The 13,843-nt window shown below is 41.0% G+C and overlaps 1 protein-coding gene across 1 annotated transcript in view; it reads left to right on the top strand.

Annotated features, from left to right (window-relative positions):
* Positions 1 to 13,843, top strand: part of IARS1 (isoleucyl-tRNA synthetase 1) — a 96,279-nt gene that overhangs the window by 54,217 nt on the left and 28,219 nt on the right. The window contains exons 18-21 of the mRNA XM_063164433.1: positions 3,404 to 3,490; positions 4,180 to 4,263; positions 7,638 to 7,785; positions 10,609 to 10,729. Coding sequence (XP_063020503.1) covers positions 3,404 to 3,490; positions 4,180 to 4,263; positions 7,638 to 7,785; positions 10,609 to 10,729 — 440 coding nt within the window. The remainder of the gene's footprint in view (positions 1 to 3,403; positions 3,491 to 4,179; positions 4,264 to 7,637; positions 7,786 to 10,608; positions 10,730 to 13,843) is intronic.

The raw sequence follows: 13,843 nt of genomic DNA, 5'->3' as shown, positions 1-13,843 counted from the left end.
TGTCTGATTTTCTGTGGTTAATGTTCTCATACATACTTGTATGCCTGCATACAGCTTTAATTCTAGCATTGCAAAGTGTTTAGTCCATGTCTGAAGTTTGAGGTTGACTGTAAAAATTGACAGATGAAGATGAATTTTTGTGTTTTCTGGATTAGTGAATTTGACTCTGTCCAAGCAGAACTTTTCCATCCAGTAACTTGAGGTATTAGAGCTAAATAAATTCCTCTGCAATACAGTTGGCACTTCCCTTTGCCCACTCCTCTACCCCCCAACAAACCAAGCAACCAAAGCAGGCAGGATGCCAAATACAACTAAATTTCATGACTGTAGTGAAATGTCTTCATTTTTCAACTCCTTTATTGTGATGCAAAAAATGATCTAGTACCTCAGTAAACAATCAAATACTGTTGGGTAGCAAAAGGAGAATAACAAGTTAGTTTTCTCTCTTTATTCTTTTCATCTGGAAAAATTAGAAATAATTTATTTTTTAATGGAGGAACTCAGGATGAAGATATTTGGTGTGAGCCCTCAGACTTGTGTGCCATAATCAGGGTGCAAGAGGAGGCTTTCCCTTTTCAGTCTGGGGCTTTTTGTTCTTAACATCAGTGTAAGAGTTCCTGGGACTCTTAGCCAGAGCCAGGTGTGTTTCACCTGTTTGTGGTGGGAAATCAAAACACCCTCCTCAATTCCTGCTGCTCCCACCTCTCCCAGGTTGTTAATGAGCTGGGGCTTTGCTACCAGCAAGTGTTGGGTGATTTGTAGTAGAGCACTTGTGATTTGTGAGAGACAGGAGGAATTAAGATGTGAGGTCTAAGAACAAGGAGCAGGGGTGAGTTCTGAAGTGCTGGGAGCACAGGATGATGTGATTTGTGTTTGGCACATCCTGTTAGAAGTGTGAAGATTGAGAATGGAGATTGGTTTTGTGTCAGGTCAGAATCTGCAGCTGCTGTGGAGTGAGGACTGGGAGGTGGGGAAAGGCTCAGGAGGTGCAGGTCTGGTGGCTTCTGGTTCGCTCCACAGAAAAGGAGAAAAAAAATCAAAGGAGACAAGGGGAAAATTAATGTGAAGAGGGTGATTGTCCAGGAAAGTGATATTTTTGATGACTTTCTGCATGGATAGAGAACCAGCTGAATTATATTTGTTAAAGCCACGGGACAAAATCTCAGAGTAGTTGGGTTGCAAGACTGGCAGTCCAGGCAGAGTGGTAGGAAAGGCTCTGCCTCTGTACAGGGAAATGTAGCAAAGATTTATGGCTGTGGTCAGAATGTGGTGGCCTATAGGGAGTTCAAATCTGGAGGGTTTGGCATGAACCACAGGATCATGAATTTATCCACAGATGTTCAAGAAAAAAAAGGAGCAAAGTTTCTCTCCCTGTTTTCTCCTCGGTGGAAAGTAGAGCAAAGGAGTGAAATCCTGTCCCTGTTATGGCTTTTTTATTGTTGGTTGAGTGGCAGGTATTTATCTGCAAGGACATACCTAGGAACAATCTGAGATTTGGTGAATGGAAGGTGAAGCAGCAGAGAAATTGAGGAAGTTTTCAAGAAACAAGTGTGTCTGTTGACAACATATTTCAAAAATAGGTGCAGAAAGACACTGCTTTAAAATATTCAGAGTGAATGAGGTGAATTCTAAAAGCACAACCTGAGGAAGAATCTGAAGAGTTCCATCAGAATATGTGGATCACAGGTTTTCAGAGACAGTCTTGTAGCTGTCATCAGCTAAGGCACCTCATGCTGAGGCTCTTTGGGTTTGACAATTTGAACATAAAATTTGTGATGTATCCTTGGATGCATTTTTTCAGTGCCCACAGTCTGCCTGTACAACTTTTCTAACACAGAGAATTAGGAATTCCTGAAGAACATTGAAATCTCTCCTAGTTGGTTCTGCTTTGTGATTTTTACCTGCAAATTCAGGTGCTCTAATAGGAGAATTTGTGACCAGTTTGCAGAAAGTGCTGGGAGTTTGTCAATGAGGAACTTTTTAGTAAGTACAGAGGAAAAACTGCTGTGTTTGTAATGAACTTTCAGCCCTGTAGGCTTGAGGTGTCAGTCACCTGAGTAAATAGTCAGATATTTGTGTTTTGGGTTTTTTTTTTAAAAATCAATACAGAGATTTTGAATGCACATGTTTGTGTGCAGATGGAGGAGTATTGTTTAAAATTAATGAAATTAAAGTGCAGTTTAATAAAGAGAATTTGTATCCTGCAGTCTGAGTTGAGGTGATTTTGAGAGTTTGGGGTCTGGATGAGATAAACATCAGAGTTGTCATGGAAGTCACTTAATAAATGCACACAGCAACCTCTGCAGAGGACCCTCAAGTGTCAGAATAATGCTTTTGCAATTACAGGCTGCTTTTTGATAAAAACAACTTTGGAACATACAGATGGATTTTTTTCCCCCCCATGAAGTGTTTCTCCTCTAAATCTTCATGCAAATACATAGTTCTGAGACATAACCTCCTGTGCCTTATTATAGCTTTTTTATAATCACCTTCTCTTTGAAGGTTGCTAAGCAGTTGTCAGTGTGATGCCTGTTTTGAACCAGGAAAGCTGTGGCCCACCCTCCAGTTACTTTCTTTAAAGTAATTACCAACAGTGCAGTTCCAGCAGCTCACACAGCCCTCCTTTGGTGAAGGCTCTGGCTCCTGAGTGTGAAATTATCACATCATCCTGCACTTCCACTTAATTTCCCAGATATAATCATAGATCAGCCTGTGAACAATAGGTGCCTGTGCTTGCTCCAGCACTGATTTCCAGAGTGTCCAAGTTTATGGAGTGATTGTAAACACATCAAATAGAATGGGGAGGAACCACTGCTGCCCTTTGTTGGGGGAACATTCTCTTATTTCCTAGTGATGGCTGATTAAAGCAGACAGCCACAACCTCCTTCCAATCAAACCTTTGGCAGCATTGGAAGGAGGCTTCTCTCATTTTTGGTAACTTGTTTTTATACTTTTATACTATGTTCCATTGTTCCAGGCTGAAGAACACACAGTTAACACACAAACAAAAATGTGCTGGTCCTGAGTGCTCTGTTTGGTCCTGACAGGTTTGCAGTGAGCAAATGGGAAACTTGTTCAGGGGCAGAATTCCCTTTTTTCTGCTAAAGAGGGAAAATGCTGCAGTTTTCTTCCTCATGCTCTTCCTAATGCTTCCTATTAAAATTTTTCTGCCTTCCTGGACTAGTAGATCCCAGCTGAGCAAACAGCATGATATGCTTCAAATAGGAAGATCTACATTCCATGGCTCCTCTTCTGACTCTTTGCCACATAAATGTTCCCCAGACTTAAAATTTACCTTTGCCAGAAGAAAGCAGCATAATGACATGTTTATTTTATAATTAAGACATGCAGGCTTTGGTTTGGTGTATTTACAAAGTCCCATTTGTGTTGTCTCTTGTTTCAGGTTCTACACTTTGCTGGTGCTGTCCACTGCTCTTTTTGGGAGGCCTCCTTTCAAGAATGTCATTGTCAACGGCCTTGTCCTTGCCAGGTTGGTGTCAATCAGCTGCTTCCTGAGCAGCTTTTTAGTCAAAGAATGTTTCAGATAAGACCTGCAAATTGTAAATGGAATGTGAAATGGGCTTTGGAGCTGTTAAGACTTGCCAGGGTGATATCTGTGCTGTAGGAGATAAGAGGCATCTGAGAGTGAGAGCCTCACACATCCCAGCATCTGCTGCACTGGGCTCTTCCCAGCAGGGCCAGTCCTGCCTGGAGAGAGAAAATGAATAGCAAGAATAGGGAAGAAATTGTACCTGTTATGCAGAGTAAAGGGGATGATAAATGTAGTTTTAGATGTAATTTAAAGTTAATTATATTTGTTTCCCTTTATTTTCCAATGAAAATTTTTAAAAAAATCAGTAGGGTGGAGGGATTGATTCAAAACAAGTGCATCTTTCCTCAGCTTGGGTAGGAAGGACAGATTTCCTGCTTAGATTTGTAACTTGGGAGCCTCCTGGGTGGGCTTTGGTTTTTTCAGTTTTTTTTTTTAGGTTCAACAGTCCTACAGAAAGGATGTGCTAATATATAGATATTTATAATTATGTCTCTGCCACCAGGAATGTACTAGGCCAGAAAAACTGAGCAGGATTTGAAGGTCCTTTTTTCTTTATCCATTAAAATAAGTGTTAAAAGTGTTAAAAAAGTTCTGAGATTTGATGCCTACATTCTGATGTTTTCTAGTGATGGCCAGAAGATGAGCAAAAGGAAGAAGAACTACCCTGATCCAATGCACATTGTGAACAGTTATGGAGCTGATGCACTCAGGTGGGGTTTCTCTGCTGGATGTTCTGTGGGATGTGTTGGCTCCCTGCTCATGGCAGATCCATACCAAGAGGCTGCTTGGGTGGTTTGACAGTTAGCAGCAGGAAGAAAGTTCATTTTAGAAGCTTCTAGACCACTGTGACAGAAGTAGCTGCAGGAGTGGATGACTGCAAAGAACTGGCAATGGATGCAGTGCATGTCTCCCTCCCTAAAGGCCAGGGGATCTGCTTCTTCCAGCACTGATAGTCTGAGCTGAGCCACTGAAAATGGGAATAAAATATTTGATAACAACATTACAAGTCACTGTTAAATCATTGGCTGTGAGGAGGGTCTATGCATGATGCACAAAACATTTGTTTCCTGTTTGCACTATACATTTTCTAGAGAGAAAGTGCTTTGTGCTTGTGGATGTAAGTACATCATTTGCACCTAATAGTAGTGGCACCACAAGAGCAGAAGTGGAGCAGCCTAATGTGTGTGGATAAATTATCCTGGTCAAACAGAGATTAAACACAGTTCACGTGCTCCTGTAATTTTAATGAACCACTTGAAGTGATTACAGAGTCACTTGGTGCACTGACTGCATGCATCAGGTGGTACCTTGAGGTAAAGCTACATAAAAGACATTTTAATAACTGCAGGAATGCACCAGTTGGGCAGTTCTCTGGAGCCCTGTAATTCTTGTGTATACAAGAAACCCTTCAGCTCTCACACATTGTGTTTTACAGCTGCACACAGAACTGATGGGCTGAATGGGAGCTGAGTGTTTGTTTGGGGAAGGTGGTTGTTGCTTCTAGATAATTTAACAGAATCAACGTGAAGTTCTAATTGTTTCAAGCTTTAGCATGTTTACAATGAAGAGTTGAGTGGAATTCTTCCATTTAATCAAGGTTGCTCTTTACAAATCAACAAGGTGTGGTAGCAGGGTAGCACTGAGCTGGTAGCTGCAATAATAAGAGTGAAAAAGGTTGGAGTTACTCATACTGGAGATTTTTAAATCACAAGTGATGTTTCTGTTGAAAAAAAAACCAACCCTGCCTTTTTTATAAACAAACCAAAAAAATCTCAAACACCAGAAGTTACACTTCCATTATTCATGGTTTTTTTTTTGAAATTTCTAAGAAGCTAATTCATTTTTCTGCCAGTGTACTCATTCTTTAATGTCACATTTATTTATACCTACACCCACACAGAGAGTAAAAAAGCATTGCAGCCTGGGCTCATTTCTGGAAGGAGCTCTGCAATTCAGTTCTCTGCCTTTTCTGAGGTGCTTGATGTTCTCTGTTTATAGCAAAAGCTACAACTGAGGTTTTTTCCTTGGCACTGTTTCCCTGCAGAGTTACTTTAGCTTTTGCAGTACACAAATATATATATATATTCTAACTCCAGCTTTGAAGTATTCTCAGCAGTTGCTTGATAAATAGATCAGTGGAAAATATAGATATAAGTTGGTGAAATGAATATGGAATTGAGCAAACAGCAGAAATAACAGCACAGTAAATTTAACAACTCAACTTGAGGCTTCGTGAAATTTGAATCCTGAGTGAAATCTTTTAGAAAGGCCAAACCAGTTACATTTCAACATTGCTGAGACCTGGGCTGGTGACCTGTCCAAGCTGAGCTGTGTCAGAAGGAATTTGCTGGTCCTGGTATTTCCAGCCTTTGCTTTCCTCTGTGCTGGGTGAGGATTGCTGTTAGAAGGGAGCAGTTGCATCCTCCTCTCAACCTGGTCTTCAAATGCAGGAGCAGTAATGCAACAAGCTGCTGGTTTGAGGGGTGAAGAGATAATTCACTTTTTTCTCATGCATTGTCAGCAAACTCAGTAACACTGGCTTGATCTGAGGAAGATTTTTATTTCTGCCCAGTGGGTAACTGAATGGCTGTAACTAAACCGATGGAGCTCTGGTTTTTCTGTGGACCTTATTTCTCTGTCCATACAATAAATGGATCTTTGAATTAGAGTAATTGAGGAAATTGCTCTTCTTGTAACATTTACATATTGTAAGGCAGGGTAGGGCTGCTTTATTAAAACAACAACCCCCCCCAAAAAAAAACCAAAGCTGCATCACCACCAAACTGTAGCACATAAATAATTGTGGTAGAAGGAAGGTGTGGTTTAAGGACAGACCTAAATTCCAGTTTCATTTAAGGACTTACTATTCATTGCCATTAATTGTTCTGTTCTTGTGTAAATTCATAATTTGAATTCAGGTATGAATTCACTTGGGTGATCTTTGGGGTCTGTTCCCACCCAAACCATTCTATGAATGTGTGTTAAAAAATGTAAAAAATGTTGTTGGTTTTTATTTTTCAATATTTTTAATTTTTTTTTTAATCCAGTACTGAAAAAGCCCATTTCTGTGCTGCATTACTGTCTGTTTATTCTGGCAGCTCTATTTTTATCTATTAGTTTTAATGCAAGAATCCCTCTCTCCTGAAGAATTTATGGTCTGGTATTCTTGAATGTGCTGTGTCAAACCCCATTAAGATTTTAAAGCCTCTTAAAGGAAGTGCCTGTAAAGTTATATTAGTTTAGAATCATGATTTTAAAAGTTTAAAAATGTGAGAAAATGGGTCAATAAATTTGGATTGAAAAATGCCATAATCTTTAAAACGAAAAAATGTTTGGTTTGGTTTTCATATTTGGAAAATTAAATGAAGTGTGTCTAAATCAAGTTTGGGTTCAAGTTTTTCTGACACCTGAGTAAGGCTTGGTTTCTCTTTGATTGAACTTGATAGATTCCAGTTTATTTCTGAAGACAGAATGTTTATTTGGGGAAGAAGGTGGGATTTTTTTTTATTTTTTAACTGAGAGGCAGCAAAGAAGCTGAGGGACGTTTCTGTCCCTTGTATCAGTAGTTGGTGTCACCTGGATCCTCTGCTTTGGTCCCTCAGAGCTGCCTTTGGATACAAGATTTGTATTGCAGGAGGTACAGCCTTTGTTCCCTTCTGGGGCTGTCCTTCTTGAAAATGTTGATTTCTGCTCTTTTCCTTGGATCTGCCTGGTTTGTTTTGCTCCTTAGTTCTGCCAAAGTTTTTCATAATTGAGGAGGTGAACAGGATTGAATAGAAAGATACTAGTGGTTAAGGAATTCAAAATATTACCACAACAATCCTAAAGATGAGCCACACAACCTCTGCTTGTTTTACACCGTGATGGCACCTGAGCATGTGTTAGCACAGAGAGTGAAAAAGAAAATTTCAATTCAAATTCTGTGTGCAGCATCTTAGAAAAACTCCTGCAGCAGTTGCTAGTAAATGGTTTTATGTTCAGTTTGTTACATGCCTACAGTACACCCATCTTTGGAGTTTTTCCTGTGAAACCCTATCAGTATTTGCAGGTTTAAGCTTTGAACTATTGTGCTCTTATTTTGCAGGTTGTACCTGATCAATTCTCCCGTGGTAAGAGCAGAAAATCTGAGGTTTAAGGAGGAGGGGGTGAGGGATATCCTGAAGGATGTGTTCCTGCCCTGGTACAACGCCTATCGCTTCCTGGTGCAGAACGTGCAGGTCCTGCAGCACAAGGTACAGGGCAGGGCTCAGGGCAGGGGGCTCTGGAATCACCATGGCAGGGAAATTCCTGGGCTCTGCTCCTTCAGGGTCCAGGGAATTACCATGGCAGGGAAATTGCTGGGCTCTGCTCCTTCAGGGCTCAGGGAATTACCATGGCAGGGAAATTCCTGGGCTCTGCTCCTTCAGGGCTCAGGGAATCACCATGGCAGGGAAATGCACATTGGGAGGGAGGTCTGGGCTCTGGAGGTCATCTGATCTTTACTCCTTGATCTGAGATAGATCAGACTGTTTATTATACTTGCTCCTAATCTGTTATTTGCTCATTGTACCACGCTTTATAAAGTTGTAACCACCTGCATCTTTGTATTATTGACCAAGTTTATTAAATAGAAAGGAGGAGAGGAAAGTGAGGGACTGCCAAGACATGACAGCTCTCATTTCTCAGATCAGAGTGCTGTTGAGTCCCTTTTATTTCACATCTGTGGGATGCTGCTGCTGCATTCAGACTTGTGAAATAGGAATTCCAGACCTGGTGTTTGTGGGGTCAGGGCACACTGAGCAATTACCTGCTGCTCCTCACCCCTGGGAGCACCAGTTAAAGCCACGTGTGCTTCAGGGGATCCTCCTGAGATGTCCCTGCTGAACATGGGTGGGTTTTCCTGGTGGTGCTTCCAGAGCAGCTGCAGGCAGCAGTTCCCACTGATCCTGCCTTAGAGCTGCTGCTTTTTTCTTGCTGTTCCCTGTGTGGTGTGGCCAGCACAGCTCCTGTCCAGCAGCATCTGTCACTTGGGCTGCAGGTTCCTCTGCACTGAGAGCAGTGCTCAGCACCACACACACTGTGCAGAACTGCAAATCAGTCAGCAAAGTTATTTGCAGTAGTGGCTGCTGTGACAGTTTCTTGAGCTAACTCATTTACAGGAACTTTAATTATGAATCTGCATTAAAATGCTTAACTTGGGAATACTCAGTCCTGAATACATTAGCCACAGCAAGGAGATTGTCTTCTGTCATATGACAGTAATTTTTTTAAAAGTTGTATTTAAATGCAACTTAGAAAAAAGATTCAGAAATGGAATGGAAAGAAAGGCAAATCACAAAAGCAATAATGCTTTAGACTTGTAGATTACATTTGAAGTCTGCTAAAAATGCTGGATGAGTGACAGGAGTTTCTACACTTTGAGTGTGAAAGCAAGATTAAAATTTCTTTCTTATAGTAATTTTTCATTAAAATTGAAGAATTGATGTGTATTTTGTACAGTTTCTATTGAAACCAATTTTAATCTTTTAGCTGAAATTAATGATGGCAGGTTTAGTGCAGACTTTTATGGGAGAGTGGGAGCTGAATGAAGAGTCCAAACCTTGCACTTGCTGTGTTAGCCTGGGCACTGTGGAGCTGCCATTTGAATCAATAAAGGCAGCTCAATTCACAAATCAGTACAGTAAACAGCTGACTTAAACTATTGGATTTATCTGTTTCAGCAACCTCTTTGGGGAAGAAAGTTTGCTAACTCCAGATCCTATTATTCAACAAGTCTTATTATCAGGATCCCTAGACAGCATTCATCAGACAAATTTAGATGTTACCCCCAAAATACACCTGTTTATCCTGTGTGACCTTTGAATTGTCTAAAGTGACCTTTATAGCTTTTTGCTGTGATCCCATTAAGTCTTGCAGTCAGCTCAGTTGGGGATGGAAAACCCCAGTGGAAAATCCAGGTACTTGAGGAGATAGGTTTGGTAATTCAGTATTTTCAGGATTTTCTCTTTCTAAATAGTGAAATCCTTCCTATGCACCATATTAGGCAAAAGAATGTGCTATTGGATGTGGTAATGCTTAAATTAGATTTCATTACGTTTAAGCAACTTCATTGTGTTCTGCTTCCTGCAAGAGTGCAAGTAAAATCCCAGTGTCCTGGATCAGGTATAATAATGATTTAATGCTTATTGTGATTCCCCCTTTAATTATAGTTGGTTAATGACTGCTGACCTCACACTGGGATTGTTCCTCTTCTGCATTTCTTTCCTATGAATCTTCTTCTTTGTACTGTGGAAGTGCATCTGTAGGATCTGGGTTTAATAATCCAGACAGATTTTTTCATCTGGACTCTGAGGGAAGGGAAAGTCTGAAGGCTTTTAAAACCAGCTATTAAATACTGTTTGTAAATTAAAAAAAAAAAACAAACAAAAAACCAAAACCTGTTTCCAACCTGTTGTAAGAATGTGGGAAGGAGTCAGACATGGTCTTGCCTGCAAAGCCCTGCAGAACCAGCAAGGTGATGCCATTTCTCAGATGGCTGCAAACATCAGTGCTCTGGAAAGCAGCAGAAATGCCCTGTGTGCATGTTGGATGCTAAAAATTCCACCTGTTTTTTCAGGTTGCTTCATTCATCTGTTTTTCAGTGTGTTGAGATTGTCCCATGTTCTTAAAAAAGTAATGGTCTTGTTTCTAGGCCTGCTCTCCAAACAGAATCCATCTGCACAGTGAATTCCTTAGAAATGCCTCAGACCCTCCTGGATGAAGGAGCTGTGTAAATTCCAGGATCCTGGCCTGTGTTTGGAGCCTGGGAAAGGATTGGTGCTGCTTTTTATCTGCTTTAACAGCCCAAATCACCAGCCTCCTTTGCAGTTAAAGGTGCTGGAGAGGCAGCAGTGAGACACAGGTTTTGCACAGCTCCTTCTCTTACATAGCTGTGTCTGGAATTTAATGTTTGCTGCTGGGAAACCAGTGGAACCCAGGGAAGATGCCAAAGTACTGCTAGCTGACAGGTAATTGGATACAGAGGTTTGATTATATACCCTGATGACTTGGAAATCTGCTTTGTGTTTTGATGATAGGATGAGGGAAGAGAATTCCTTTACAATGAGAACACAGTTAAGGAGAGCAATAACATCATGGATAAATGGATTCTTTCTTTCACCCAGTCCCTCATCCAGTTCTTCAAAGCTGAAATGGCAGGTATGCATTTTTGCTCAGGGGGTCTGGGGGTGTTTTATGTTGGTTTGCAGAACTTTTCTTTCCATACAGAGATTCCCAAATTCTGTGAGAGTCTTTGATAAAAGGAAGGAAATCTTTAACCAGCTGCAATAATCCATGGAATGCTTCTTTCATGGGTGTGAAGTCTGATTTTGCTATGCTTGTTCATGAGATTTCAAAAAATGATGAGGCTTTTTTTGTCACAGCTAATCCTGTGAGCTCAGGGATGGAGCTTGTTGCTGTAACAACGTCTGCAGTGCTTGGAGCAATTAATAATTTTATAATAGTCACTGAAAGACAGCACTGAAAAGGAAGCCAAATAGAATTTGGAGAAGCTGTAAAAAAAGGGATAAAATGGGCAGTGCTGAAGTCAGCTGAATAAAATAATTTTGATGGGTACATGAGCACTGGCAATAAATTTTTCCATGGTGTGGTTCCATGGGGAGGGTTTCTTTGGAATCATGCTGTGGGAATCTGTGCAGCAGAGTGGATGGCATTAGGATAGCTGTAAGAAGATACTGTGCAGGTTTTTTTCCTTTATGATGTTTTTTTCATCATCCCATACCTCTTGATGCTCACATTCCATTGGGACACTTAATTGCAAAGAGGAGATGCTGCAAGAACCCCCTGAAGTAGTTGAGAAACCTGCAGATGGGATTTGAAGAGGTTTTGGTGCATTTGAGGGCACTGGAAGCCCAGCTATTGGAGAGAAGGTGGCTTTGGCCATTGTCACTCCTGTTCATGAATAAACAAATAACCCCCTCAATACCTGTGATCTTAAGTTGCCCCCAGAAGAATTTTTTAGCAGCCTTGGGCTTGGGAAGGAAGGTGTTAAGTGGGATAACAGGCAATAAGGAAATTTCTGATTGGCAGATGTGAGTTCAGCAGGACACAGGACAGTCCTGCACTGCCCTCATCTCTTGTTCCCCCCCTGGCTGGTGTGATGGTCACTGTCACCAAGAGCAGAGCAGTTTATCTGACTGTGACAGGGGAACCAGTTCATTTGGTACCTGCAGAATTCAATGAGCTCATCTAAGAACATTTCATGAAAGGAGGAAGGAATCCTCAAGCTGCCCAGCCTAGCAATATGATAAAAGCTGGCTCTCATTGATGGAAATGTGGCTTCTTTTCCTGCAAGTTGTTGTCCTTGAAATTTGATGGTGGTTTGTGTTGAGCTTCAAGTGTTGCCAAGCAGAAATAAGCAGAGCCTATGCAAGTTTATGTGCTGCTTGTGAACAGGAAAATAACTCTGAGGGACAGCAGAAAATTCATTTGTGAGTTTTTGAAGCTGGGATCTTGGATCAGTGCATAGTTTAAACAGAAATATTTGTAGGAAGGTGAATATGGGGGTAGAAACTTGAATTACCTGCTCTGGATTTCTGAGAGGAAGATGAAGCTGAGAAAAAGAGATGTGTCAGTGGCCATCTTTATAAAATAAGATCCTTCCAAGAGGAGCAGAGTTTCTGCTGGAAAATGGCAATGCCAAGACTTCCAAGGCAGTAGTGTTGGTAGGAAATACTGTTGTCTTGTGTTAGATGAAGATAACATCCTGTGCTCAGCAAATGAGTGGCAGTCTCATGTGGAAGGGATTAATAAACAGAATTTTTCAATTTATTTTTCTGCATAAACTGTGGATTCAGTCAGGCAGATCTTAATGAGATGAAGTGAATTTGTGTACTGTGACATGATACTCTAATCTCTTTTGCAAACCTATTTTGGGATTTATTTTTTTTTTTGGAAAATATTTTCTACTTTGTATCACTTCAAGTAGGAAAAATGTTAGGGAGAGACAAGGAAAGATTACAATGGTGACTGATACTATCAAATGCTCAATAAATGAGATAAATAAAAATATAAATTCCTGTAGCTGGAGGTCATGGGGTGTAAGAACACACAGGTTTGAACCTGGCAGTGCTGAGGAGACCCCAGTGACCAGGGAAATGCTGCAGCTGGGCTCTGCTTCTTCCATTTCATCCAGTGTCTTAGAATGGAGCTGAATTTTACACCCAGCTCCTGCCTCTGGAGAAATGCTTCCATTAAGTCCAACTTGTGGTAATTCTGTCCCAGTTTCTGCTGGCACTTGGAGAGGTGGCAGCGTGGGGTCAGTGTGGGATTGACTCCCCTGCAGGGGCTGAGGGGCAGGGAAGGGGCTCAGTCTGTGCCCCCTCCAGCTCTGGGTGCTTGGGAGAGCCTGGAGAAACTCCAGGCAGGGGGAAAAGCTCTGCTGGTCCTGCCTGGGGAGCTCTGCCTCCCAGGAGTGTGTGCAGCTGGAGGAGAGGAGACCCAGCCCCATTCCCAATATTCCTGGAAAACGGCACAAGTTACATTGTGTTGAAACCTGATGTGTTTCAGGGGTGTTAAAATTCTGTGTTAAAAATTAATAAGGTTTATTAAGCTTTTATTTTCTACTAAAGTACCCAATACAAACACTTATTTTAGTAAAGCATCTTTTCTCCTGATGACTGAAATGAAAAGAAGTCTGTAGTGTCTCAATGTACATCCATGGCTTTTTCCTGACTCACAAAAAAGTAGATTTCACAATTTGGTCACAGCTGTTGAGAACAGAAATACATTTTTCCAGGCTAATACTGTATTTGTTGTTAAAGATACACTGTCCCTGAAGGGTGGGATTTTTGATTGTTTAAAATTTTGTTTATAACAGTCCTCCTAACTAAATAAGGCATAGCTAGAAGAAAGGTTAGGATTTTTTAGAAATACAGATTCCCCCATGAATAATGTCTTCCTCACCATGGTGTGAATCTTCTGGGCATTTCCTTTTTAGGTTTAAATCCCTATTCTTTGCCTTTAAAAACACTTCTGCTCTACAAAACACAGTGAAAAGTGTGGTGGAGCTTTTAAAGCCAAGATCCATTTTACTCAGTAGCTGCTTGATTAATGAAACTGCCTCAGAATGGAACTCCAGAAGCTCTTGGCTTTTAGGGAAGTTAAATAGAAGGTTTTGCTTAGAAAATTGAGTCCTGTGTAAGGTCTGTCCCCCTTATTCCCCAGTTTTCTCAGGAACAGCTGAAATTTGTTTCCCTGTTGCATAGTGATGTTGGGATGACCTTGGTGCTGGCAGATTTCCATGATTTCATT

The sequence above is a fragment of the Melospiza melodia genome, chromosome 10, assembly GCF_035770615.1.
Source record: "Melospiza melodia melodia isolate bMelMel2 chromosome 10, bMelMel2.pri, whole genome shotgun sequence".
NCBI classification, from domain to species: Eukaryota; Metazoa; Chordata; class Aves; order Passeriformes; family Passerellidae; genus Melospiza; species Melospiza melodia.
This window is presented reverse-complemented; position numbering and strand designations above follow the sequence as displayed.